Raw genomic sequence first — 24,584 nt, 5'->3', positions numbered from 1 at the left:
AGTGGCAAACAGTCATACAGCAGCTTAGTAGCGATTTCAGTGTTGTGAAATTTGCATATGACTAATTCATATTCATTATCTCATTTGGATCTCCTTTTGTCAGATGAGAGAAAATAACACAATGTAAGGTAAACTTCTTTGCACAATGAGTGTAACGTCTGCTTCCAACTCACAACCTCAAACATGTAGATCCCCTGAACGCAGCTCACTTTCCAGGCCACACTCTCAAACACCTAGATCTCTTGAACACAGCTCACTCTCCAGATCCCAGTCACCTGCATTCTAATCACCTGGTCACACACCTGTATGTCATTATCACACACTATTTAGTTCAGTTCTTTGCACCACATCAATGTGAGGTATTGTTTGTTTTGTGACACATGGCTTTCAGCGCGCTGGGGTTCCTGTGATTTACTCCTCCCGTGTATGATAGTTTTTGCCGCCTATTCCCTGCCTGTACTTTAGCCTATCGGTTTTCCTGTTATCTACCTATTGCCTGATCTCCCGGACTACGTTACTAGCCTTTTCCCTGCCTGTACTGTTACCCTTTTGGACCCCCTGTGTACGACCTTCTGCCTGCCCCTGGACCCAGCCGCCTGCCTCCTCCTGTGGTCCTTTGCAATAAACACCTGCTGCACCCCCACACTTGAAATCAGCTCTCTGTCTCCCTTCATGTTCATTACAATGAGAACAGAAAAGCTACAGAATACCTTCAATAAACTACTCTTCAAACCAACCAATTGAATCACCTGATCACTTTGCCACAATGCAAAATGGTTGATGCTTAGCTCAACATTATGCAATGGCAGGTTTGTCAAAAATGTATGGACTTATAAACTGAGTTGAGCAGGGCAGTGGGAGATTGGACTCCAATGCCTAATACCTGAGATTTGAGGTATCTGGTTATATGCAAATCTAGATTGGGGGTGGAGTGGGTCCCCACCAAATGTCCTTTGGGGTGGATTTGGTTTTATCTTACATTTTGGGGGGGATGGATAGAGCAACTAACACTGGATTTCAATTAAAAAAATGTTCGGAGTCCCCTTCCTTGTTGGTAAATGGTCTATCTGGACCAAAGCAGAGTAAGACAACAGTGCTCGGAATGCCAGATGGGCCCCCAACCCCCCCGTACACGCCCTCATTAGTTACGTATTGGAGCCTATTGAGGTAGAGATCCAAACAAGGAGCATGTTAATGACTGTGTCATCTCTCAGAGCTGCGGGAACAAAGCATCAAAAGGGATGTCTTCCAAGGCCTGTAATGACTTTGTAACTCATCAAACGTAATTCATTCATACGGGGCTGGGTGATCGTTAATGAAGAGATATGGCTCATGTGCACTCACACCAGTGGAGGCTGCTGAGGGGAGGACAGCTCATAGTAATGCCTGGAATGGAGTCAATAACAGAGGTGTATATTGTGTGGTTTATCTATAATGACCATGTTTTTATTCATGTTTATAATTCATTTGTTTAAATAATTAGTCAATTCATAAGAATTGCATACCAAGGAAACCCCTCCCTTGCCTCTTTTTATACTGTACCAATACAACCAGAAAAGGAGAGACTACGTCCCAAATAGCACCCTATTCTCTATACTGTATATTGCACTACTTTCGACTAAAGCCCTTTGGGCCTGGTCAAAAGTAGTGCACTATATATGGAATAGAGTGCCATTTGAGACGCATAGTGTTCTTTTATATGGAGTGTTGTCAGTAAACATACTTGCCTCTATTTATACTGCACCAATACAACCGCGAAACCAGAGTACTATGTTATACAATGTTTTGTCATTAAACAGACAATTTTATATACATTCTCTGTGTTACATTGAGCCAGGTAGTTGACACCTCATTATTATTGAAGTCCTGGAATGCCCTGGCACCATTCTTTAGCTACCCACTATGATTCCTCAAATGAATACGATAAATCTAGAGTGAACCAAAAAGGGAAGCCCTTTGTCATAAGAATGCTATTTACCGATGGGTGCTCCTGCCAAGCAACTTAATTTGACAAAACAAAGAAGGAGCTTAGTTTAATTGCATTCCTTTCAAACAGACTCGAGGGCTCTCTCTGCATTTGTCAGTAAACACTGGCCTATTGGTTAGCCCTGCCAAAAAAGACAGAGCTTGAAGTTTTCTTCTAAAGGAGGGCTGGCTAGATTAACTTAGAACACACTATCTGAACTGAAACATTTTGGGGTCTCATTTTAGCATTGCAAATACACAGTACTACTGTTTCTATATGGGAAATTAAGCCTGGGTTGCCTAAATTCCTGTTATATTGGATAGTAGGCCTGTCTGAGAAATGGCAGAATTATGTGACCTTTATCATCACATTGAGAGTGGACTGAAAAAGCCAATGACCCAAAGTCCTGTGCACAAAGAGACACCTTTCATCCCGCAACAGGCAGAGGTTAACCTGTGCAGTTCCAACAAAGAACCTAATGGTCAATCCAGATGAGCAGCCAGTGTCCCTGTCAGTAAACACACGACTCACAACATGTAATTGAAAGCAGATACTCTGAATGCCAATGCTAGCTAAACTAACATAACCCCCTTCAAGCATTGATAACCTTTAAATGATCTAAAGATACGCTACTATGGTCAATGAAGTGTATCAAAATTTGTTTGACTACTATACACCCTCTGGTCAATTCATGACTACTTGAATGACTACTTGAGGAATGCATTTGTTTGACCTGCATGTGATGCACAACCTACATACTACAGTACTGACGACAGACGACATTAAGACTACACAATGATTTCCCAATGAAGTCAGCCATTCAGCCATCACCCCTGGCTTTCTTATTGGACAATCTGTCTGGCTATCCTGAGAAAGTGTGTTGGCTTCGTGAACCAGTAACCGAATGAATCATTGATGCGGTGCAGGCTGGAGCATTACATTGGTAGCTGATTAACCCACCTGTAGAGCCGCCGTTTCGCAACCAACAGCCACCTCCCTACGGGAGGGAGTGACACTGACGTTGTAGGCAGAGAAGTGAAGTGGGAAAGCGTGGGAACTTTTCACGCAGCCAAAGTGTTTGACCTTAGTGTAGAGAGAATCAGTCATTTATTTATGGACAGTGCCGGCTGCGCTGCTCAGTTCTTAGAACGTAGCGCTGTCTCATCTGGGGGTGGGGACGGAGGGAGGAGATAGAGAGAGACAGAGAGAGAGAAAAAAATACAGTGTGGAAAACTGGGCCAAAATACAGAAAGCACTGGGCAGCAGAGAATTAGAAAGTAATAGACCTGAAGTCCAAACTTAAAAAATGTGTGGCGGCCCACTTCACTGCAGATTTACAGAAAATGTCCACTCTGTTGCAACAAGGGTAACTGCAATGAAAACAAACTAAATCATGAAATTGGCAGGCCTAATGCCTAGTGGAAGAGACAAAAAGGACAGCATTCTTATTGACTGTTCATAAAAACGAGACCAGACACACACGGACATATTAAGAGTCAGCAATGGCGAATTCGTGACCTTTCAAATACAGTAAAACAACACTTGTTAATCCACCCTAAAGTGTGTAAGGAAGGGTGGGAGAGAGGGATGACTAAACAAAGAGGAAGGTGACCAATAGGACAGGCAGTTGCTACAAAGAGTGTGAGTCATGAGTAGGAGACTTGAGTTATGGGAGTGAGACTCTGTGTTCAGATTAGGCAGTTTGAAGTGACTCAAATCCTATTTGTATATCTGATTCAAATCTGTTATTTCTCCTGCAGTCTGAGCATCCAAAAAGCACATGGAATCTGATATTTCAAGCCACATTTCAAAGCACCTATAAAGGCGGTTTGAAGTCAGATAGAAATCTGATTCCTGACCATGTGACGGTCAAATCTGATTTATTTACCCTGAAGTGGTTTTTATACTGTTATTCGGCATATCTTACTGCTTGCTAGCTCCTCTGTTGACAGTTTGACAAGAACATGACATTGTAGCTAACTAGCTTGTTAATTGTTTACAAACAAATTAGTGAATGTGCTAGAAAGCTAAACCTCTACCTAGCTAGCTAGTTGACTGCTGTGGCTAGCTGAAAATGACTTGTTTTGAAAGTTGGATCATCTTGTCCTTTAAGGCTTTCAAAGTGTTCTTACCCTATGATTTTGAACATTCAAAGCAACTAGGAAACGTCCATGACAGGCACTTTTGTCACCTTAGCTTGCCACATAACTTCTGAGTGATAGGAAGCACCACCAGCAATCAGCCTACCCCACTGCACACACACCTGTCATTTCTATGACAACTAGCGTATCCGTGTCAGCAAATGACTGCTGTCTGAACACGCACAAATCCGATTTGGCCACTTGTAACTGCTGTTTGGACAGTCAGTAGTCCCAAACAGATTTGAAGACAAAACTGATTTGAGCATTAAAGCCAGCAGTGGCAAGGCTTTAGTCGTTTGCAAAAGAAGAAAGCCCATCAATGATATTGTCCGTCTTGCGATGTATGACAATAAGGTATCTTTACACACCACCACCTGGGGGTGGTGTAAGTAAGGAGAATAGTTCAAAATAGACTTGAGGGTGTGCTCCCTCTCTTGAGATTACTTCTCTTGGGGGAGGTAGATATCTTTGACAATTTGGGAGGTGGCCAACAATGATTTAAATTGTTATGGGGGGGGGTGATTTGGTATGGGGGTGCCTAGCCCCCTTGTTATTTGAACCGTGGGGTAAGGAAGGTGAATAGAGAGCAATAATAGTGGTGGATTTTTGTATGCTCTAACTCCACCATGGTTCATAATCCAGGCACTTGTCATCTCCCGTCTGGATTACTGCAACTCGCTGTTGGCTGGGCTCCCTGCCTGTGCCATTAAACCCCTACAACTCATCCAGAACGCCGCAGCCCGTCTAGTGTTCAACCTTCCCAAGTTCTCTCACGTCACCCCGCTCCTCCGCTCTCTCCACTGGCTTCCAGTTGAAGCTCGCATCCGCTACAAGACTATGGTGCTTGCCTACGGAGCTGTGAGGGGAACGGCACCTCAGTACCTCCAGGCTCTGATCAGGCCCTACACCCAAATAAGGGCACTGCGTTCATCCACCTCTGGTCTGCTCGCCTCCCTACCACTGAGGAAGTACAGTTCCCGCTCAGCCCAGTCAAAACTGTTCGCTGCTCTGGCTCCCCAATGGTGGAACAAACTCCCTCACGACGCCAGGACAGCGGAGTCAATCACCACCTTCCGGAGACACCTGAAACCCCACCTCTTTAAGGAATACCTTCTCACCCCCCCTCCTCCCCCTTAAAATATTTAGATGCACTATTGTAAAGTGGTTGTTCCACTGGATGTCATAAGGTGAATGCACCAATTTGTAAGTCGCTCTGGATAAGAGCGTCTGCTAAATGACTTAAATGTAATGTAAATGTTCATTGGACAAAACCTATGTGGAAATGAATAGAGTTTATGGAGGGTTTTTGGAAAAATGCCAAAAACCAGGTCTTTGGTAAACAGTCTTAAGAGATCTTATACATGTTGTTCTATGAGATCATCTTAATCAGCTAACTTCCCTTTTTGTGAATTCTGAAGCATTTATGTCTGCAGAAAAAGGACATAAAGCACATAAAGGCTTCATAACCCACTGATATTATCTCATAGAACAAAACATATCTCCTAAGCCCGTGTTAACCTCAGACCTTATTTTCGGCATTTATACCAAACCCTATTCTTTCCCCATTCATTTCCCCCATAGAAATGGCTGAACAAACCAGAGGTAACTCATTTCCGTTTTTTTACGACCACAAACTGGTGAGCTCTATATTGGACAGACAGCACATAAAACCCGAACATTTCGTAGGTCTGGGATTAGTGTGCTGTGGGTGGCAGGTAGCCTAGCAGTTAAGAATGTTGGGCCAGTAAACAAAAGATCTCAGGCTAGAATCCCTGAGCCGACGAGGTGAAAAATGTGTCTATGTGCCCTTGAGCAAGGCACTTAACCCTAATTGCTCCTGTAAGTCGCTCTGGATAAAGAGTGTCAGCTAAATTACGTAAATGTCATGTGGGAAGTAGCCCAAGCCATTTCTGAAGCTTATTGGTTGGTATATTTGGAAATGGCAAACCTTTTTGCACAATCCTGTACAATGTTATGATGAGACACCTTGACCGGAGAAGCATAAGTACGGTAACAAAGGGTTACACAACTTGTTTAACAACTGCTCAGAAACAAATCTCCTCCTACACCATCCTGCCTTAGTCTCTCTCTCAGCTCATAAAGCCACACACGTAATGGAGCCATCTAAAAGCAACCACAACTACCTTCCGCTCCCCCCTGTGCTACACACTGGCTGCATGCATCTCAATAGTCTGAAGTGGCATTCTCTCCTCGTCTCCTTTCTTTCATCATCACTGAGGGGAAATTGAGGGTGAATGAAAGGAACTACGTGAAAGTCACCGTCCATATTGTGGATGAAGTGCAGATTAAGGAGGAGAGATGAGGAGAGCAAGCAACTTAACACTATTGAGGTGCATCCATTGTTTTATATGTAGCCACACAAGCTCAGGGAATGGGATCTCTGAGTGCTGAAGTGCGTAGCGCGTAAAAAGAAATTGTCTGCAACACTCACTACCGAGTTCCAAACTGTCTCTGGAAGCAACTTCAGCACAAAAATTGTTAGTTGTGAGCTTCATGAAATGAGTTTCCATAGCCGGGCAGCCGCACACAAGCCTAAGATCACCATGCGCCATGCCAAGTGTCGGCTGGAGTGGTGTAAAGCTCGCCTCCATTGTACTCTGGAGCAGTTGAAACGATGAATCTCGATTCACCATCTGGCAGTCTGATGGACATATCTGTGTTTGACAGATGCCAGGAGAATGCTACCTGCCCAAATGCATAGTGCCAATTGTAAAGTTTGGTAGAGGAGAAATAATGGTCTGTGGCTGTTTTTCATGGTTCGGGCTAGGCTCCTTAGTTCCAGTGAAGGGAAATCGTAATGCTACAGCATACAATGGCATTCTAGATGAGACAGGCCTAATCGCCCACATCAGTGCCCGACCTTACTAAAGCTCTTGTGGCTGATTGGAAGCAAGTCCCTGCAGCAATGTTCCAACATCTAGTGGAAAGCCTTCCCAGAAGAGTGGAGGGAGGGTGTTATAGTAGCAAAAGGGGGACCAACTCTATATTAATGCCCATGATTTTGGAATGAGATGTTTAACGAGCAGGTGTCCACATACTTTTGGTCATGTAGTGTATATACACACACATACATACATATATATATATATATCAGTCAGTGTTTCAATTCATCCCAAAGGTGTTCGATGGAGTTAAGGTCAGGGCTCTGTGCAGGCCAGTCAACTTCTTCCACACCATTTCTGTGTGGACCTCGCTTTGTGCACTGGGACATTGTCATGCTGAAACAGGAAAGGGCTTTCCCCAAACTGTTGCCACAAAGTTGGAAACACAGAATCGTCTAAAATCTCATTGTATGTTGTAGCATTAAGATTTCCCTTCACTGGAACTAAGGGGCCTACCCCGAACCATGAAAAACAGCCGCAGACCATTACTCTTTCTCCACCAAACTTTACAGTTATTACTAAGCATTGGAGCAGGTAGCGTTCTCCTGGTATCCGCCAAACCAAGAGTAGTCCATTGGACTGCTAGATGGTGAAGCGTGATTAATCACTCCAGAAAATGCATTTCCACTGCTCCAGAGTCCAATGGCGGCGAGCTTTACACCACTCCAGCCGACACATGGCATTGCGCATGGTGATTTTACGCTTGTGTGCGGCTGCACGGCCATGGAAACCCATTTCATGAAGCAGCTGACGGAACAGTTCTTGTGCTGACATTGCTTCCAGAGGTAGTTTGGAACTCGGTAGTAAGTGTTGCATCCAAGGACTGACGATTTTTACGCGCTACGAGCTTCAGCACTCATTGGTCCCGTTCTCTGAGCTTGTGAAGCCTACCACTTCATTGCTGTGCCGTTGTTGCTCCTATATGATTCCACTTCACAATAACAGCACTTAGAGTTGACCCGGGCAGTCCTAGCAGGGCAGAAAATGTAATAACTGACTTGTTGGAAATGTAGCGTCTTATGATGGTGCCACGTTGAAAGTCACTGAGCTCTTCAGTACGGGTCATTCTACTGCCAATGTTTGTCTATGGAGAGTGCATGGCTGTGTGCTTCATTTTACACCTGTCAGCAATGGGTGTGACTGAAATAGCCAAATCCACTAATTTGAAGGGGTGTCCACATACTTTTGTATATATATATATATATACAGTACCAGTCAAAGGTTTGGACACACCTACTCATTCAAGGGTTTTTCTTTATTTTTACTATGTTTTACATTGTAGAATAATAGTAAAGACATCAATAACACATATGGAATCATGTAGTTACCAAAAAATGTGTTAAACAAATGAAAATATATGAGATTCTTCAAAGTAGCCACCATTTGCCTTGATGGTTGGGATGAGTTGGACTGCAGAGTGAAGGAAAAGCAGCCAACAAGTGCTCAGCACATGTATTTTATCTCTGTAATACTACTAGCCACCTGGCAATATTATGAAGTTGACTTTAGATAGCCCAGATGGGTTCCCAATCTCCCAACCTCATAACTAGCTACCAACGAAGTTAGAGTAGCTAGCTTGTCAAACTATCTTAGCTGGCATGCCTGCTGTCAATGTTGGTAGACTTTAGAAAAACAAGCAATACCTAAATGTATAAGACTCACATTCCTTTAATCTTTTACCTTGATTTTTGCAGAGATGCAGGGAAGCATATTTAGGTTCCAGTCAGGAGGATACAGACAGCTCAAGCGGTATGTTGAGATACTCAGAAAATTAAACATCTTTTTTTTTACATAGAATTAAGCATAATGATTATGGCTCTAGATTGCAGGAAAAAAGGTGTTTAAGGTGTTTGAAAAATGCTAAATTCTCAAACCTCCGTACCACCCCACAACCATCCATACTTTGTGGCCTCTCGGATCTTTGTGATGTATGACGCCCCGGGGACCTCAAATCCTCAACCTTATTGCACATAAGGTTGAGGATTTGAGGTCCCCAGGAGTCATGCACCCCAAAATTCTGAGGGACTCTATCTACATCATGGGTCAAAATTATCTGGTTTGTAAAAGAATCCTGAAGACAAAAGAATCAATGGACATGTCCTACAGTATATTCAGACGTCTGGTTGTAGCACATGCTTGCGTTGGATACAATTTTCTCATCGTGCTTTTGTTTGCACATTGACTGGTCTGAAGGGGCACTGCAAGGCCCAAAACACCAGATACAAGTGGGCGCCATATCAGCTTAACCCCTAACCACTGGCTTTTGCTCCAATGAGCTTCTCTTTCTTCTTTGCCAGGAGCGAAGCAAAGCTTTCATCAGGATCATAGAGCGCATGCTGTCTCCTTTCCCTAAGTAGGATTGAGAACAGAGTGAATGGACGAACGACAACCGTCGCAGAGATTTGATCCCTGCGGGCGGCAGGCAGGCAGTAGCAGCCCACTTGCCTTTTCAGATTTAGCCGAATCACCGAGGCACGAGCAGAGAGGTTCGTCGTTCGGCCACAACCATCGACTTAATCCATTGAAAATATTTGGGGGCCTATCTTTGCCTCATTAAACCCTCCTTCTCTGTTGTTGTAGTCGGGTAAATGTCACGCAGTTATCCAGGCGATACTTTCCCCAATGCAAAGAGGGGGGGTCTCTCTTTTGAAAAAAGGGGGTTGTCTCTATTGAGTTAAGGGGTCATAATCTATTCATGGGGCTCTTTAAGGGGGAAGAGCCCAGCTGCTCTAATTTGAGAATAAAGACTGTCCCACCTTTGTCTCTATTTCATACAATGACCCCCCTACTACACCCCTTCACCCTCCCATCACTCTCCAGTGCACTCCCCATTATGTGATTATTTTCATGCTGAAATTTTGAACAGGGAGCGACTTCGTTGGAAAAAAGGGCTCTCACAGTCACCGCAATAGGTGGAACCGGCGGTAAGTCTCCCCTTACCCTCACGGGTATCCTCCTGGTTTTTCAATCATCATTTGTTGGGACAACCACAGAAAAACAGCAAATCTCCTTATACCACACAGCTGTCCGTTTGGGATTTGGAGACATAGCTCGGCTTTCTTTGTCACTGGGCTCCACCATGGCCGTGTAAGTGGGGTCAACTATAGGGGTATTCGCATCATATAATACGATATTAATGTGGATCATGTGGATCTCAGCTCACTGGAAATAGGCAAATAGATGTATGAGGATGCAGGCACGTTCCTTGTCAAACAAGACAATAAGACACACGATGATGATGGTTTACATCATCAAATGGCTCTCCTGAAAACATGCATGAATTTTGTTGGACATATCTCATGTACTTGTCAGAGATGTCAAGGGGTTTTCACATCATTGTATCATCTAGGTCAGGTTTAGTAGCTCCATTAGAATAAGTAAATGTTGACCAATAAAAGCAGAATAATTAACTATCTTGCTCATTACCGCCAGATTGGTTTACACTACACGAGATCAATAAGCCCACTGCACAAGGCTTACTCTCAATGTATAATAATGAACCAAATGCTAAGTGCTTTTCTGTGTGCTCTATGGACTTATTTGAAAATATGATGCATGATCGCACTTGCACAGTTGATTGTGAAGTAAACACACGATGCACAACAGACATACATATTCAACATTGGGTGTGGCTTCGATCTCAGGGAATCTCTCCTACTTTTGAATATTAAACAGCAACTTGATTTGCCCCCGCCCCCTCTTCCCCTGAACTTGCTGTAAAGTCTGGGACAGTCATTCGGACACAGACGGCGCTTTCTTAGCTCGTTGGTATTGTTGTATCAGAGGCGATCAGAAATATATGAAAAGGAAAAGGAACAATAGAAAAGGAACAATAGTCGAAAGGACAAAAAAGTGAGGCAAGGGGGCAGGTCATTTTGCATTGGAAATCTATGCTCTTTTCAAAAGGTGTTGTTCTCCACTCGTGCATGTTCAAATCGGAGGAGTATATAGAGCCGTAGGTCGGCCGGACTTTTAGTTTCGCAGCAAAACGGCACTATCAAACAGAAGGCATGATTTTGAGACCGAGTTCAAGCTGTGCTGCTTTTTCTATTCATGTCTTCTTGCAATGCATGTGGATTAAGGTACGTTAATATTCAAGCCTATTTCTAACCTTTTGCCCATACAGTATTGCTCTAATTTTAGTTTTCAACGTGCACATTTTCAAAAACTGGTTTGTGGGTTTAGGAGGATGCACTAGAAAACTTAAGCATGTTTTCATGTCACCATCAATTTGATTTTCCAAAGTTCCAAAATAAGCAGTAACGCGTGCCTCTGTAAAATAACAGTAAGGGGGTTTATTTGCAATAGTTTGTTGCAAGTTAGTAACTACAAATCACACACTTAACTAATGTCGATATTAGCTTGCTAACAAACGATAACGTTTAACGTTATCTACCTACTTTAGCTTGATACGATTTGTTGCAGCTATCTACTTCTATTTAGCTGTTAGCTAACGTTACTTCTACAGTTGGAAATGTTCAAGCTTGCGTACATGTTGATTGACAGTTTGAAAGGAAGGTATTAAAAAAGGCAAGACTCATTCAAATGAAGTAATGTTGCACATTTCTTTCCAAAAAACAGTTGGCTGTGGCATCAGGACACTTCGAATTGCAAATTGTGTCGATGCAGAACGTGAATGGCGAACTGCAGACTGGTGTGTGCTGCGATGGATCTCGGAATGCCGTAGATCGCAGATGCACGAGGGATGAGTGTGCTACCTATTTTAAAGTATGTCTAAAGGAGTACCAGTTGAAGGTCTCTTCGGCGGGCCCATGCAGTTTCGGGACGGCTTCGACACCCGTGGTCGGAGGGAATACTTTTTCTTTGCGGAACACGAGGAGTGACAAGTCAAGGATTGTGTTACCTTTCAGCTTCGCTTGGCCGGTGAGTTGATTGTGTCGTTATGTTTATATAACACGTTCTCCCACTGGGGCGCTCGAGTTTGCTGAGAACTTGAACCCTCAAATATTTTGTCTCCGCAAAGTGCAATTTAGATGAATAGACTACAAAAAAGGATGGGCAAATTAAGTAACTTTTGGATATGTCAATGGCAGCATGTGAAGCAGGCAAGGCTACACAATGCAAGTTCATGGGCCACAAGACACGGTAAAGTTTTTTTTTTTAGGGGGTAACCTTATTCTTACAAAAAACAGTATATTATTGTTCAGTCAGATTGGCAGAGAGTAAAGTGAGGTGGTCCATAAGCTTGCGCTGTCTGAATACTCATCACTAGTGTTCATGCGATGGTTATTGGGAATAGGCGGAAATGTTAAACCGAAATGGGCAAGTCCAAAGAGGTTTAATCGTTTACGAAGAGCTGTAGCGTCGCATCATTCTACCAGTGACGCGCTGCCTAAACGGGATTCATTCCCCACGGTCTTTTCCTAAAGAGCGCGACCAGTAGCCGAGCCTCAAACAATGGCTTGTGCAAGAATAGGCAATAAAACAGCTGGGTTATCTAGCCACGGCGTTTACACACAGTGCGCTCCCAGGAAGCAGAGGCTTCACTCACTTAACTATACACATTCCTCTGGTTGACTGTTCTCGTGTACGTGTGTACGTTCTTTTTTTTTTACCATGCCACAATTTTCATGACATGAAGCCATCCATGTTTTGAGCTCATTTTTTTTCTGTGGCTCTGTGAGATTATACTGTAGTTTTTGAGAATTGAGAGGAATCATCTTGAATGAGGTAGGCTAGTTGTACCCAGCAATTATTGTCAAGGATTAGGCTGTAGTTGACCGAAGAACATGACAACCAAAGTGGACTGATGCTATTTCAATGCAGATAAGTTGCCCTGGCAGCATCAAAATGTGTTTTGGACACACAAGGATGTCTAGACATGCTCCAATATCACTATGAAAAGACCTAGCTAAGAAGCCATTGTCCTATTGCATATTTTCTTTTCCATCTCATTTCTACCTAGCAATTTGGTTAATTACTCAAGATTGTTTGCCCAGGAATACAACAAAGACAAGCTCAGGGGCAAACTTAATGAAATATTGAATGGGGAATTGGCTTCTCTTTTTTTTTCACACTTAAATTTGTGGTCGTACAATAACCCCTGTTTTGTATGAATTGTAAATCTGTGCCTCATCAGCATTCAATGAAGAGGTGCCAGGTCATCAATGGGATGAAGTGATTGGATGTTTTGAGGGAGTTGCTAGGTAACGAGGCCTCCCACTGGGAGAAATGGAACTGGGAGCAAGAGAGGGAGGAGAGCATCTGCAAGGGGGGCATGGTTGATGGAGACTTTTATCCCCCCTCTAAACCCTTTACTTACAGTGTTCTCTGTGGCTAGACCTAATGGGTGAAAAATGATGTGTGTTGTGGAAGGGCGAAGTTGGATTTATATTGTCATATAGAATCAGGATCTGGATTAAAAACATTTTTAAAAATTTAAGTCGATTGTAAAGAGTATATTCCTAGCAATAGGGGGCTTTTGGAACTATGCCAGCATTTTGTTCTGTTTAGCACAGGTGTGGACACTTGAGATTCCGAGTATGGAATATTCCCAAATATTTCATAAACTGAACAGTCAGCCAGCGTTTAGGACACGATGCCACTACTGTATAGGGCCAGTCGACATGGCCTAAGTCACAAAGGTCTGGGCGTGTACCCTCGCCCCTGACCTTAACACAGGCAGTATAAAGGCCTCTTGTTCCCCCACCGCCCTTTGTCAACCTGGGCGGTTGCGCTTGACTGGTCCCAAGACATTCCATCTTTTTAACCCTGCCACCCTATAGTAACTGGTGTGTTAAATGAAGCAGTCACCATCCCCTTACTTCGAAGAAGCAGGGGTGTATTCATTAGTGCACACCATAGAAAAACATTTAACTACGGAAAACATTTTGCAACAAAAATGAGTTTCTTATTGAATGATTTTAGGTACATCCCTCCCCACTTTAGTCCGTTTGCTTCTGTTAGTTCCTAGTGAAAAATACACCCCAGGCTTGGCTAGGCTAGAGTGGCCCTGGGTCTGTTTTTATATGTCCACAACCCCGACCCCAAATTGGCACTGGCTAACCAAGACAACCTCACTCTGCGTCAGTCTGTTTATTGGGCCCTCAAATGGCAGCCTCTTGCCATGGCCAAAAGTATCGCCAACAACATCTTACTTGCGGTTGTTGAACTTTCATTCCCCCTATTTTCCCCCTCTCCTTTTTGAACTCTCACATGTGACACAGGCCACTGTTCTCCTCTCATTCTTTTTAGAGCTTGGCGAGAGGAGCTCTCTACTCTCTCTCTCTCCTCTCTCTCGGCCCCTGGCTTGACGACCCTAGCCAGACAGAAGCAGTGACAGCTTATATTAACAGGAGGGGGAACAATAGCCTCGGGCTGGCAGCGAGGATTATGGGAGATAATGGGAGGCCAGGATGGGAATAATGTGGCTGGGGGTAAGCAACAGGATGCAGCAGTAGACTCAGCAGTGCCGCGGTTCGTTCGGCGGCTCCCAGACTAAACCGTTGTGCTGAAGTTGCCATTATTTTGAAGTTCGGCCCCTATGGCCCACCGGTTGCCTTACTCGCGTAATGCCGGTAGGCCTATTATTCTACCAGCCAGCAGCCAAAGCCAAAGCCTAGAGAAGGATGGAGGCCAGTGGGGATAGACTCCCACCACCACCACCCCCACCACCACCCATGGTCAAACAGCGGGCTGAAGTTCAGCCAGAGTGACAACATTGATGCTTGGCTTTTCTTTCTCTGTTCATTTTGGGGGGTTTTTCGCTCTCACTTCTTAGCAAGGATTATTATACTAGTCTCGCTCATCTCTCGTTCTCTTGTATCTCTGCAATCCATCTGTCTGCCTCTGTTTCCCCATCTCTTTCTGTTTCTCTCCATCTCCCTTACTGTCGTAAAAGCCTCATCTACCTTGCATCTGGCCGTGTGTGTGTGTGTGTGTGTGTGTGTGTGTGTGTGTGTGTGTGTGTGTGTGTGTGTGTGTGTGTGTGTGTGTGTGTGTGTGTGTGTGTGTGTGTGTGTGTGTGTGTGTGTGTGTTTAGGAGAGGCAGGGGGAATGCCTAATAAAGGGGGAGAGGTCCGACAGTACAAAACTGAAAAGCACACCGTGATTTATGAGGTGAGGTTAATCCGAACAGCCTGCTTGTATCTTCTGCACAACGCGTCCAGGTAGAAGTTTCATTTTAGTGTTTGTCAAACTGGACATTTTTATGTTTGAGAAGCATTGAAAGCTTGTAAATGTCAAAACACTGGTTTCCTAGACACAGACACCGACTTAAGACTAGTCCTGGACCAAAAAAAAAGATTGCAATGCAGAATTTCCATTAAATGTGTTTTTAGTCCAGGACTAGGCTTAATCTGTGTCTGTGGCCCCGTATCAGTTGACCTTTGATAAAGGGCTTCCGGAGTGTTGAATAGAGCATGATTTTAAAGAATCCACAATTGTGCTTTCATTCAATGTGGGCAGCGATGACTTTATCCTTCGCCCAGAAGTTCCCCTTTATAGGTAGAGGCCAATCAGGCTACTATAGCGTGAGCCTTGCTCCTACTGCTCTGCAAAACACAGGCACTTATTCACCCTGCCGACTCCCTTCCTGGACGTGCCCAGGCTTGTCTGCTCATTTCACTTGCTTTTTCCCACACTTATCTCAGCCTAACGAAAGCGCCCGGCTGTGCCTCTGTCCTCAACCAAAACTGGGTACGGAACATGTAGTTGGGCACCGTTCCAACATTACTCAATCGTGTTGAAGGAGGGAGTGACGTAGGGGAGAAAGTGGGCAAGGCACCACTAGTCTGGGGAAAGAAGGGATGGTGTGCTTTGCTTTCTTACCTGGCTGCTATTTACCGTTTTGGTAAACATTACTTTGGCACAGTCGACCGGTGGCATGTACTAACCGACTGGGTTTGGCAGGGGGAAATGTTTTGAAATAATTTTTCTTTGATATTTGTGAGGAAATAACAGTTTTGACTGGAGTTTATTTAAGGACAGTGCTTTTTAAATTGTGAAATTCCCAAGCTTTAGATAGTTTAAGAAAGTTGAGTTGACTTGGCTACCACTGTTTAGCACCTCTCTCCATTTCAATGGTTATGATCACGAATCATAATATGCAAAATGGCTGCACACACAGTTGGTACTACTGTGTGGTTTTCCCCAAATCTTGACATCATCTGGATTTCCTGGGAGTAATAACCAGTAATTAGACTGACATCCATATAAGATAACGATCAGTAATTCAATGGAACAATGTAGCTAGGCTTTGCAGGGCTATGTGTGCTAGTGAACCAGCGTTGTTTGTTTAAATGGGACAAAGTGGCAAGGCCATAAGCCCCACACAAGAGGCCGGGCATGCCTCCAAGGGAGAGGGAGGGAAAGAACAAGCTGTCTGCCCCGACCACCCCAACCCCCTCATCACCCCCTGTTTCCACCACCACACACTCTTTCCTCCCCCCTCTCATATTTTTGGAGCTTCATTGACAAGTGATACAAGGAGTGCTCATGTGAATGTTGGCAAGTTTAGTGTCGTGAGTGGAGAGAGGCCCTCTGACTGGAGCCAAGTATGGACCCACACACACACACTTGCATTGGGCATGCACTTACACTTATTAGCTCGCACATACACACAATTGCGCGTGCACACAAACCGATATATGATGCACCCAGATGAAAACTCATGATACTGTACACAACAGTCTCAAATGAATGAAGGCCCGCATACACACACTCTTGCCCCCCCCCCCCTCAGCCCAGCCCTCCACGGCTCTCCACTGTCTGTTATCTGATACCGGTGAGAGCGATGGGGGCCTTTGAGAGAGACAGTTTCAAAGAGGTGCCGAAATAATGGACCCCCGTCCCCATGACGCACACACAAGTATACACACACTGAAATTGCCTTCACACACACACACACACACTGCAGAGATGCAAACCCACTACCTCAAAACCATTCTGTTCTATCTATTACAGCGCCCTCAAGTCGCTCCACACAACTAGTCACAGTGCACTGGAAGGGGAAAATAAAGGAAAGGAACCCAGGATGGTTTTTAAACAATGCCAGCGGTTTGCTCTATCGCCACTCTTGATCTCTCTCTATCCGGGGAAGAGAAAGCAGTGGGTTAATTTTGGGGTGTGTTGCTGGAAGGGAGAGTGGCTTAGCCCGCCCGGATCAGAGGGCTGCTGGCGCCTCGGGGGGGATAGCTGCGCTCTCTCTAATCTGCAACATATGGAGAGCGGCCAATGGACAGACACGGCGTTAAACGCCACCATACCCACTCGCTTGCGGCTCTCTGGTGTGTGTGTGCTCACGAATGGGAAGGAGTTTGGCTGTATTTACCCTATTCCCTGTGAATGTGTGCCTATAATGAACTGTTTTATTTTATTGATAAAGGTACATGCTGCATTAATGTTATACCAAATCTAACAACAGTTACCTCAGATGGGATTTTCTCTTCCCCAATTCTTTAGATTTCTGCCAATATGTTATGCCCATTCAAACAGTAGGCTAAATAAGAAGTAGCCTATAGCCAACTCTGTTAACAGGAACTATGCAGAAAGGAATCTAAAAGTAAAACCTGTATCTGCCAGGGGTGAAAGGATTAACGCAGCTGTGGCTTTATTTTATCTGACACCTCTCTCTGTCTTATCAATCTTCTCTCTCTCCAGAGGTCCTATACGTTGATCGTGGAGGCCTTGGACTTCAACAACGACTCTTCTACGGGCAGTGAGTATTATCCCCCACCATTATGTTATATATTATATATATATATATTCGGTTTCACATTACAAAAGCAACATGAGTGGTGATCCCAGGACAAAATTGGGTGGGGGGCTTAATTTCTTGTTAAGGGACATTTTGGGGGAGGGACATTTTACTTGTGCTTATAAAAATGTTTTTAAATGCTGATGGCAGGTGCAGGCCATGGTCATGCCACCATTCTGTGTGTGGGGTACACACTCACACATTGGCCTTTATGATACTCACATTCACCCCCCCCTCCCCCATTTGAAAAGCCATTGGTTGGCATTACTGACCAACGTTGGGCAGAAAACTATCAAGCATAAATAACCTGGAGTCGTTCCCTCTGCCTCTCGTACTCCCCTACCATCCATATAGCTCTCAACTGTCATTTTACACAATACTCTCATTCAGGAAACAGTGACGGTAGTATAGACTGGAAAGGGAGAGAGTGAGGAAGAGATTGAGCGAGATCACACTACAGATTTGAGCGTTGTTTGTTTTCAGCCCGACCGTTAGGCAGTCAGTGGGAGTTAAGGCTGTGTGTTGCATTTGGCATTCCTCAAGGAACCATTATAGTTCCAGTGTTAAATCGGCCCCAGGGTACGCTGACCCCTGTCCAGGTGTGCTTTGGCCCAGAAGGAGGGCAGGGCAGTAGTTCCACCACAGCCAAGTCTACACCGAGCATGAAACTAATCATCGCATTCGGGCCAATAAAGCCCAAATGCAGAAAGGTTAGTGTGCGGTTGAAGACTTGTATTTTTCGAAAGCCCTCCCGCCGACAAGCACACACAACAAGCCAGCTAGATCAATGAAAATGTCTGCCAAGGAAGAGGGCCAAGTGAGGACAGGCCAAATATTGGCCGTCTCACTTAGCGTCAACAAGCTAAGTGCCCTGGGCACGTGGCCAGTTAGCCTCCAATAAGCAGACACATTAAAAGCCTATCACAGTTGTGCTGCTAATGCTATCCAGATACACTGCTACGGCTAACCTTAGTCTAGAGTTAGCGTCTCTAAATTGTGCTTACATAAGCTTAAATTACAAGTTACCGTGGTAACTATCATGTCGGTGCCAACTCATTGCCCTGAGCGGTATTCACCACAGAACTGAGAGGTTTAAATGTTTGGTCAAATCACCAGGACAGTACAGTTTCTTGGGGTTGGCTGTTTCTCACACAGTCAACCGTCCCAGGGCTTTCCTGTTTGATATGGTGGGTCACAGTTTGCTTCCAGGTCTTTTTTCTTTTTTTTCTCAAGGACCCTGGGTTAATTTTGTCCGTTTTGCCAAACCACAACCCCCTCGCCGTCAAACTATTCCCGGGCCTCAGGTAGTGAGAGGGCGTCACCTCACCCCGACCACACTTTGCATTCCACTGGAGAAATACCACATTGGCACTCAGGGTTCTAGAACGGCATGGAATATTACTACTACGGCCCACCACTACAACTGCCGTAACAAAGCAGCTTTCCCTCCAAGAAAAGAGTAAACAAACTCTACGCTTAAGTTTTTGTTAATTTTCGCGCCCCCCTTGTCAAAGCTTGCAGAGGCTGAACGGAATTTAAGTGGGCAGACTGTTATGGACAGTTAAAAAATAAAAATAAAATAAAATAGTGTCGTTTGCATTACTGCCTTTCTGTATTTCTTGACTACCAGAGGACTTCTTCATGGAAAATGGGATTAGGAGGCAGTGACTGCCCTAACATAGTGACATGGCAGCGCTGGCATGGGAGGGATGCCGTTCTCTTTCCCTCGAGGGCTGACCCTGGTTAAGTAGAGTTTGTTTGGGTGCAAGGGTAGCAGAGGGTGGCAAAGTGGGCAGGGACAGAAGGAGGCATCACCTCTTATGTCTGTTGGCAGCTGTAGCCTTGGATGGCAATTCATATTTGGGCATTTACCCAGTGATATTTGGAGACCCTGTACTAGTAAAGTCCGAGAAGTGGCATTAAAATGACCCAAAGCAAGACGCTTGGTCTCGCTGAATGGGCATTGACATCATGCGTTGACTTCTGTGTATGTATTGTATGACTGCATTTGTCTTTGCCTCCACCTTATGCACATGTGTTTCCTACCAGTCCCTCTGAGTCCTCTCTCTCCGCAATCCATTTCCCTCCATCAGGCGTGGGAGGCGAGAGGATCGAGAAGGCTGTTCAGTCGGGCATGATCAACCCCAGCCGCCAGTGGCAGAGCCTGAAGCACAACGGGCCGGTGGGCCAGTTTGAGTACCAGATTCGGGTCAGCTGCGACGAGCACTACTACGGTTTCGGCTGCAACAAGTTCTGCCGTCCGCGCAACGACTTTTTTGGCCACTACAACTGCGACCACAACGGCAACAAGACCTGCCTCGAAGGGTGGTCCGGACCAGAATGCAGCACTGGTAAGCGGGAGGGATTTAACCAAAGCAGTTGTCTGTAATTTTACAGCAACGTGAAGTCAAGCTAAAGAAGTTTATTTTTTTCCATGAGGTTAGACATTTGAACAAAGCTCAAAAGGCATTCATCAAGTGACATTCAACAATCAATTGGAATATATCATTCAAATGATTAATTAATAACAGTGGGCCTTTAAGGGCAACTTGTGCTTTAGCGACTTGGCCCACAATTGACAGCAATTGCGTTGAGGTGAAACCGACCAGAGAGAGAATGAACACTAGGCTAAATTATATAATTTAGGGGTGGGGTCAAGCTGGCCTCTTCAACCATTGACACGAGGGCATATTGTCTTAACGCAGCAGACTTTGGCCACGGCTGGCCCGGCAGGCTTTAACAAATAGTTAGCGTTGCCGTTTGGAATTTGGGCTGTTTGCAATGCACCAGCGCACCCCCCAGGCCTTAGTATCCTAGCGGGGAGCAATGGCAGGGCTCTGGGATAAGTCTCGGATTTTGTAGGATTATTGCCCCGGTTGGAGCTTAGGACATTCCCACGAGTTTGGAGATGAGATGGGGGAGGGGGAGCTGTCTGACATCATCATGCTGACTCTTTGTGCTTTTTTTTTCTGTCACTCTTACTCCCACCCCCCCCTGTGAATTTCTTGCTGACTTCTCACCATCACAACACTTGACTTTCTTTCTCTCCCCCTCTCGCTCTCTCCTTTACTTCCTCCCTCATTCTCTTTCTCTCTCTCAGCTATTTGCAGGCAAGGCTGCAGCACTGAACACGGTTCCTGTAAATTGCCCGGAGATTGCAAGTAAGCACCCCTTTTCCCAACACAACCATTTTCAGCTAACCTAAGTTAGTAAAAAAAAAAAAAACTCTGAAAAGAGCCAGACTCAAAATCTCACTCCCGACTTGTTGTCACTCAGCAGCACCCTTGTTCCACATGGAAATAACACCATTGGCAGGGGGAATTCCCAATACCATGCGTTCTGCCCACTTTGGATTGGCATCAGACTCAATGGAGACATAGTCATTTCTGGCAGTGTCTTAGATGACACTATACGATATACATGTTACTATACGTGGCAATCAAACTCTCAACCCTTGATTGTGACGTGTTCGTTAGGCACCAAACAGAAGAAAACAGACTGAAGCAGGAAGTGACTGTTTTACATTGCGTGCCCTAATAAGCACAACCCAATGAATCCCCCCTCCCATCATCCAGAGCTGTGAAGGGCCTGAACCTTTGCATGTTTTGGGAAGGGGGCCCCCAGTGTGGTGAGAGCTTAATGGCGGCGGTGGTGGAATCTGGTCTCGAAGACCGCTGTCAAATTCAAAGGATTCCCCCCCCACCCTCTTTTCACCTCCCTTCAGTGCAATGCTTTGATTTAGCCCTTTAGTCTTGCAGGCAAGAACCAATCGGAAGTGGCGGTAGGAGAAGTTAGCATGTTGTGGCGATTCTGGAGAAGCTTCTATGGCTTCTTCTGAACTCACACACATCTGATTTTTACGGGAGGCTGCAGTGAAATGTGTACTTTTGATGGCTTCATATTTTTTGCAGCTTTCATTCAAGCCTTTCAGTGGGTAGGAGGTGTATATATTGGGTATCTGGGATAGTTATCCAATGCATGTAGCAAAGGTGGGCTGGGCATGGATACCAGGAATGAATGAATGTGTGTGTGTGTGGGGGTGTGTACACGATTCGCTCTGTTATCCTAATGACTTTAGGATGAAAAGTTTACCCCTGCTAGTGCCCTGTCCAGACAAGCACTTTTACTTACTCAAGGAGCAGCCTTGGCCCAGCCCAACCCATTCGTGTGTGTGTTTTAAGCGGGATAGTGTCGCTCGGTTGTCCCCTGCATTGAATACTTATCGAGTGCGTGTGTGTCCTGCAGGTGTCTGTACGGCTGGCAGGGTGAGTACTGTGATAAGTGCATCCCTCACCCGGGCTGTGTGCATGGAAGCTGCGTGGAACCTTGGCAGTGCCTCTGTGACACAAACTTTGGCGGCCAGCTCTGCGACAAAGGTAAGCATACACATGCACGCATGCAAATACACACCAGAGAGGTACACTACAAAGCATGGTTATTGGGTTGGCCAGCTAACTTTGATAACAACCATAAGGCCTACTGATTTTCTGGTTTAGATTAAACTTAGATGATTTTGGTTGTTGAGTCAATTACAGTGTGTGAGATAAATATAGATATATTTAGGCAAGTTAGCTGGCTAACTCATTGATCCTGCTTAGTGGTATACCCCTCTGCTCTGTAGATATACAGCTGATAACTGGTGCCCTCACAAACACACTCATCCATTTGCTGTGAAATACCAACACACTCATACTTTTCCCTCCCTGTCTTCCAGACCTGAACACATGTGGTACATTCCAGCCCTGTCTGAACATGGGGACCTGCAGCAACACTGGACCTGACAAGTACCACTGTGCCTGTCCTGACGGCTACTCTGGTGTCAACTGCGAGAAAGGTGAGTCACCTGACGAGACACGTACGTGAGTGTGTAAATAGGTAAATCGCTTGTAGTGTCTAGGGTCTGGTTCCACTCCATGTTTATTCCTTATGAGAGTGAAATTGGAGTAGAAGATAAGATTAACTGTATTGTCCCAGAGTGAAATTAGTCTTGGACACTCAAGCGCAGCAAGTCTACTATGTTGGAGAATCTCTCTCCTGTCTCCCACTCAACTTTTTTCATTTTCTGGTGACGATTGAGAGAGAAAAGGGTATTTGTTTTCTCAAGACTGGTCGGTGAGATCTGAGTCATGTGGTGCGACGGGGTGGGAAGTCGAGGGGTCATGGTTCAGGGGTTAAGGGGGGTCAGCCCCGTGCTTAACCCCATCCAGGGAGGTTCCGTTTGTGGGGCGGTCTCACGCGTCACTCCGGCCAGGAGGTGACGACCTCATTAAGGTATCATCAAGGGAAACGGGAACGGAAGGAGACGCAGTAACGGAGCTAACCTTTCTGAGGGTGGATTGTAATTTCAGCTTCATCAACAAATCTAACAGTTACCTCACATCTTCAAATGGTTTAAAATGTGTCAATTGTTAGAATCAAGGTTGGTTTCTATAAAGTTTGAGTTTTGATCATAGGGATGTCATAGAGTTGTATGTCTTTTTCTTTAGTTGAGGATGTTTCAATGAAGTTGGGTCGAATTTGATCATTAGGATAAGTAGATGGCCCTTGTTTTGTATGGGGGTCAATGGAGGCATGACTCAGCTAATTGAGGGGAAAGCTCCCTGTAGGCGTTGGCAGTCAAACACGCCCGCTCTGTGTTTGTCTGGGACAGTTGCCACTCTGTTTGTAGCGAGGGTTTGAAAACTATCGCCGGTCATCTTGAGAGCGAGCGAGGGAGGGAACGAGGGAGAGAAGAGGGGGATTCCAGCTTCCAGCCAAGCCTGAATTCTCCTTTTCTTTTTCTCTCCCAGCCAGACCAACAACATTAAACCCCCTCCTGTGCTCCTTCTCTCCCTCCCTATATCCCCCTCTATTCCTCCCGTGCCCCTAGCCCGCTGACACCAATCAACAGTCATCTCCCTCTCACCCCCCCCCCCTCGGGTGGGAGTCCAAAATGGCACCCTATTCAGTGCACTACTTTTGACCAAGCACGTAGTGCATTATATAGAGAATAGGTTGCCATTTGGGACGCTACCTCGATCTGCCAGCCAAAGAATGCAGAGCATTAATTGATTTGAGCGGAGGAATCCGTCGTGACTTGAGTTTGCTATTCTCTTCTCTCGTCCTCCTGCGACGGGATGGACAATGATTTACGCTGGGGTGGAAGTCACGGCGCGTCGCTCGGCGGGGTCAGCATGCCATGACAGACGATTTCCTGCTAGCTGGCTAGAGTAAACGCTAAGGCTATAGGGCTAGGGCCCTGGGGGGCTAGTGAGAGTGAAACGGGAGAGGGGATGTTTTTTTTTTTCTAACGACGTAGGCCTAGTGGGAGATCGGACCCTCTGTCTTTCTCTTTCTGTCTTTTGCTTTCTTTCTGTCTTTTTCTCATTGAGAAATGTTGTTCTTTCTCTTGTTCTGTTTATTTCTCTTGCACTCAGCACTCTTTATCTTTTCCTAACTCTCCTTCCCCCTCTCGCTCCTCGTCTTGCGGTGTGGTCCAGAGCTGGTTAGTGAGAGGTCAAAGGGGCTTTCCACTCCACTGGCTGTAGCCTAGCTGGGCCAGAGAAAGCTGCTGGGAACCGACTGCAGCGAGGGGGGAAAACCCACCCCACCCTCCTGCAGTGTGAGAACTGAGTTTGGGAGTTTAACTCTCTATCTGTTCTCCACCTTTCCCCTCTCCCCTTTCTTTCTCTCCCTTCTCACTCCCATCCCTCTCCCTTTACCCGCTCGATCTACCTCTTGCTCTGTCTCTCGGTCCGTAGCAGAGCATGCCTGTCTGTCGGAGCCCTGTTTTAATGGAGGGAGCTGTTTGGAGACCAGTCAGGGCTTCGACTGCCAGTGTGCCCCCGGCTGGAGTGGCCCCTCCTGCAGCATCAGTA

The 24,584-nt window shown here is 45.4% G+C and overlaps 1 protein-coding gene across 1 annotated transcript in view; it reads left to right on the top strand.

Moving 5' to 3' along the window:
- Window positions 1-10,728: 10,728 nt before the first annotated feature.
- LOC124015694 (protein jagged-1b-like) overlaps window positions 10,729-24,584 on the top strand; it is a 34,511-nt gene continuing 20,655 nt past the window's right edge. The window contains exons 1-8 of the mRNA XM_046331099.1: window positions 10,729-11,092; window positions 11,592-11,894; window positions 17,631-17,688; window positions 19,821-20,078; window positions 20,828-20,888; window positions 21,973-22,103; window positions 22,442-22,561; window positions 24,468-24,581. Of these exons, the coding sequence (XP_046187055.1) occupies window positions 11,021-11,092; window positions 11,592-11,894; window positions 17,631-17,688; window positions 19,821-20,078; window positions 20,828-20,888; window positions 21,973-22,103; window positions 22,442-22,561; window positions 24,468-24,581 (1,117 nt within the window). The 5' untranslated portion in view covers window positions 10,729-11,020. The remainder of the gene's footprint in view (window positions 11,093-11,591; window positions 11,895-17,630; window positions 17,689-19,820; window positions 20,079-20,827; window positions 20,889-21,972; window positions 22,104-22,441; window positions 22,562-24,467; window positions 24,582-24,584) is intronic.

This window comes from Oncorhynchus gorbuscha, linkage group LG26 (genome assembly GCF_021184085.1).
Source record: "Oncorhynchus gorbuscha isolate QuinsamMale2020 ecotype Even-year linkage group LG26, OgorEven_v1.0, whole genome shotgun sequence".
NCBI lineage: Eukaryota > Metazoa > Chordata > Actinopteri > Salmoniformes > Salmonidae > Oncorhynchus > Oncorhynchus gorbuscha.
This window is presented reverse-complemented; position numbering and strand designations above follow the sequence as displayed.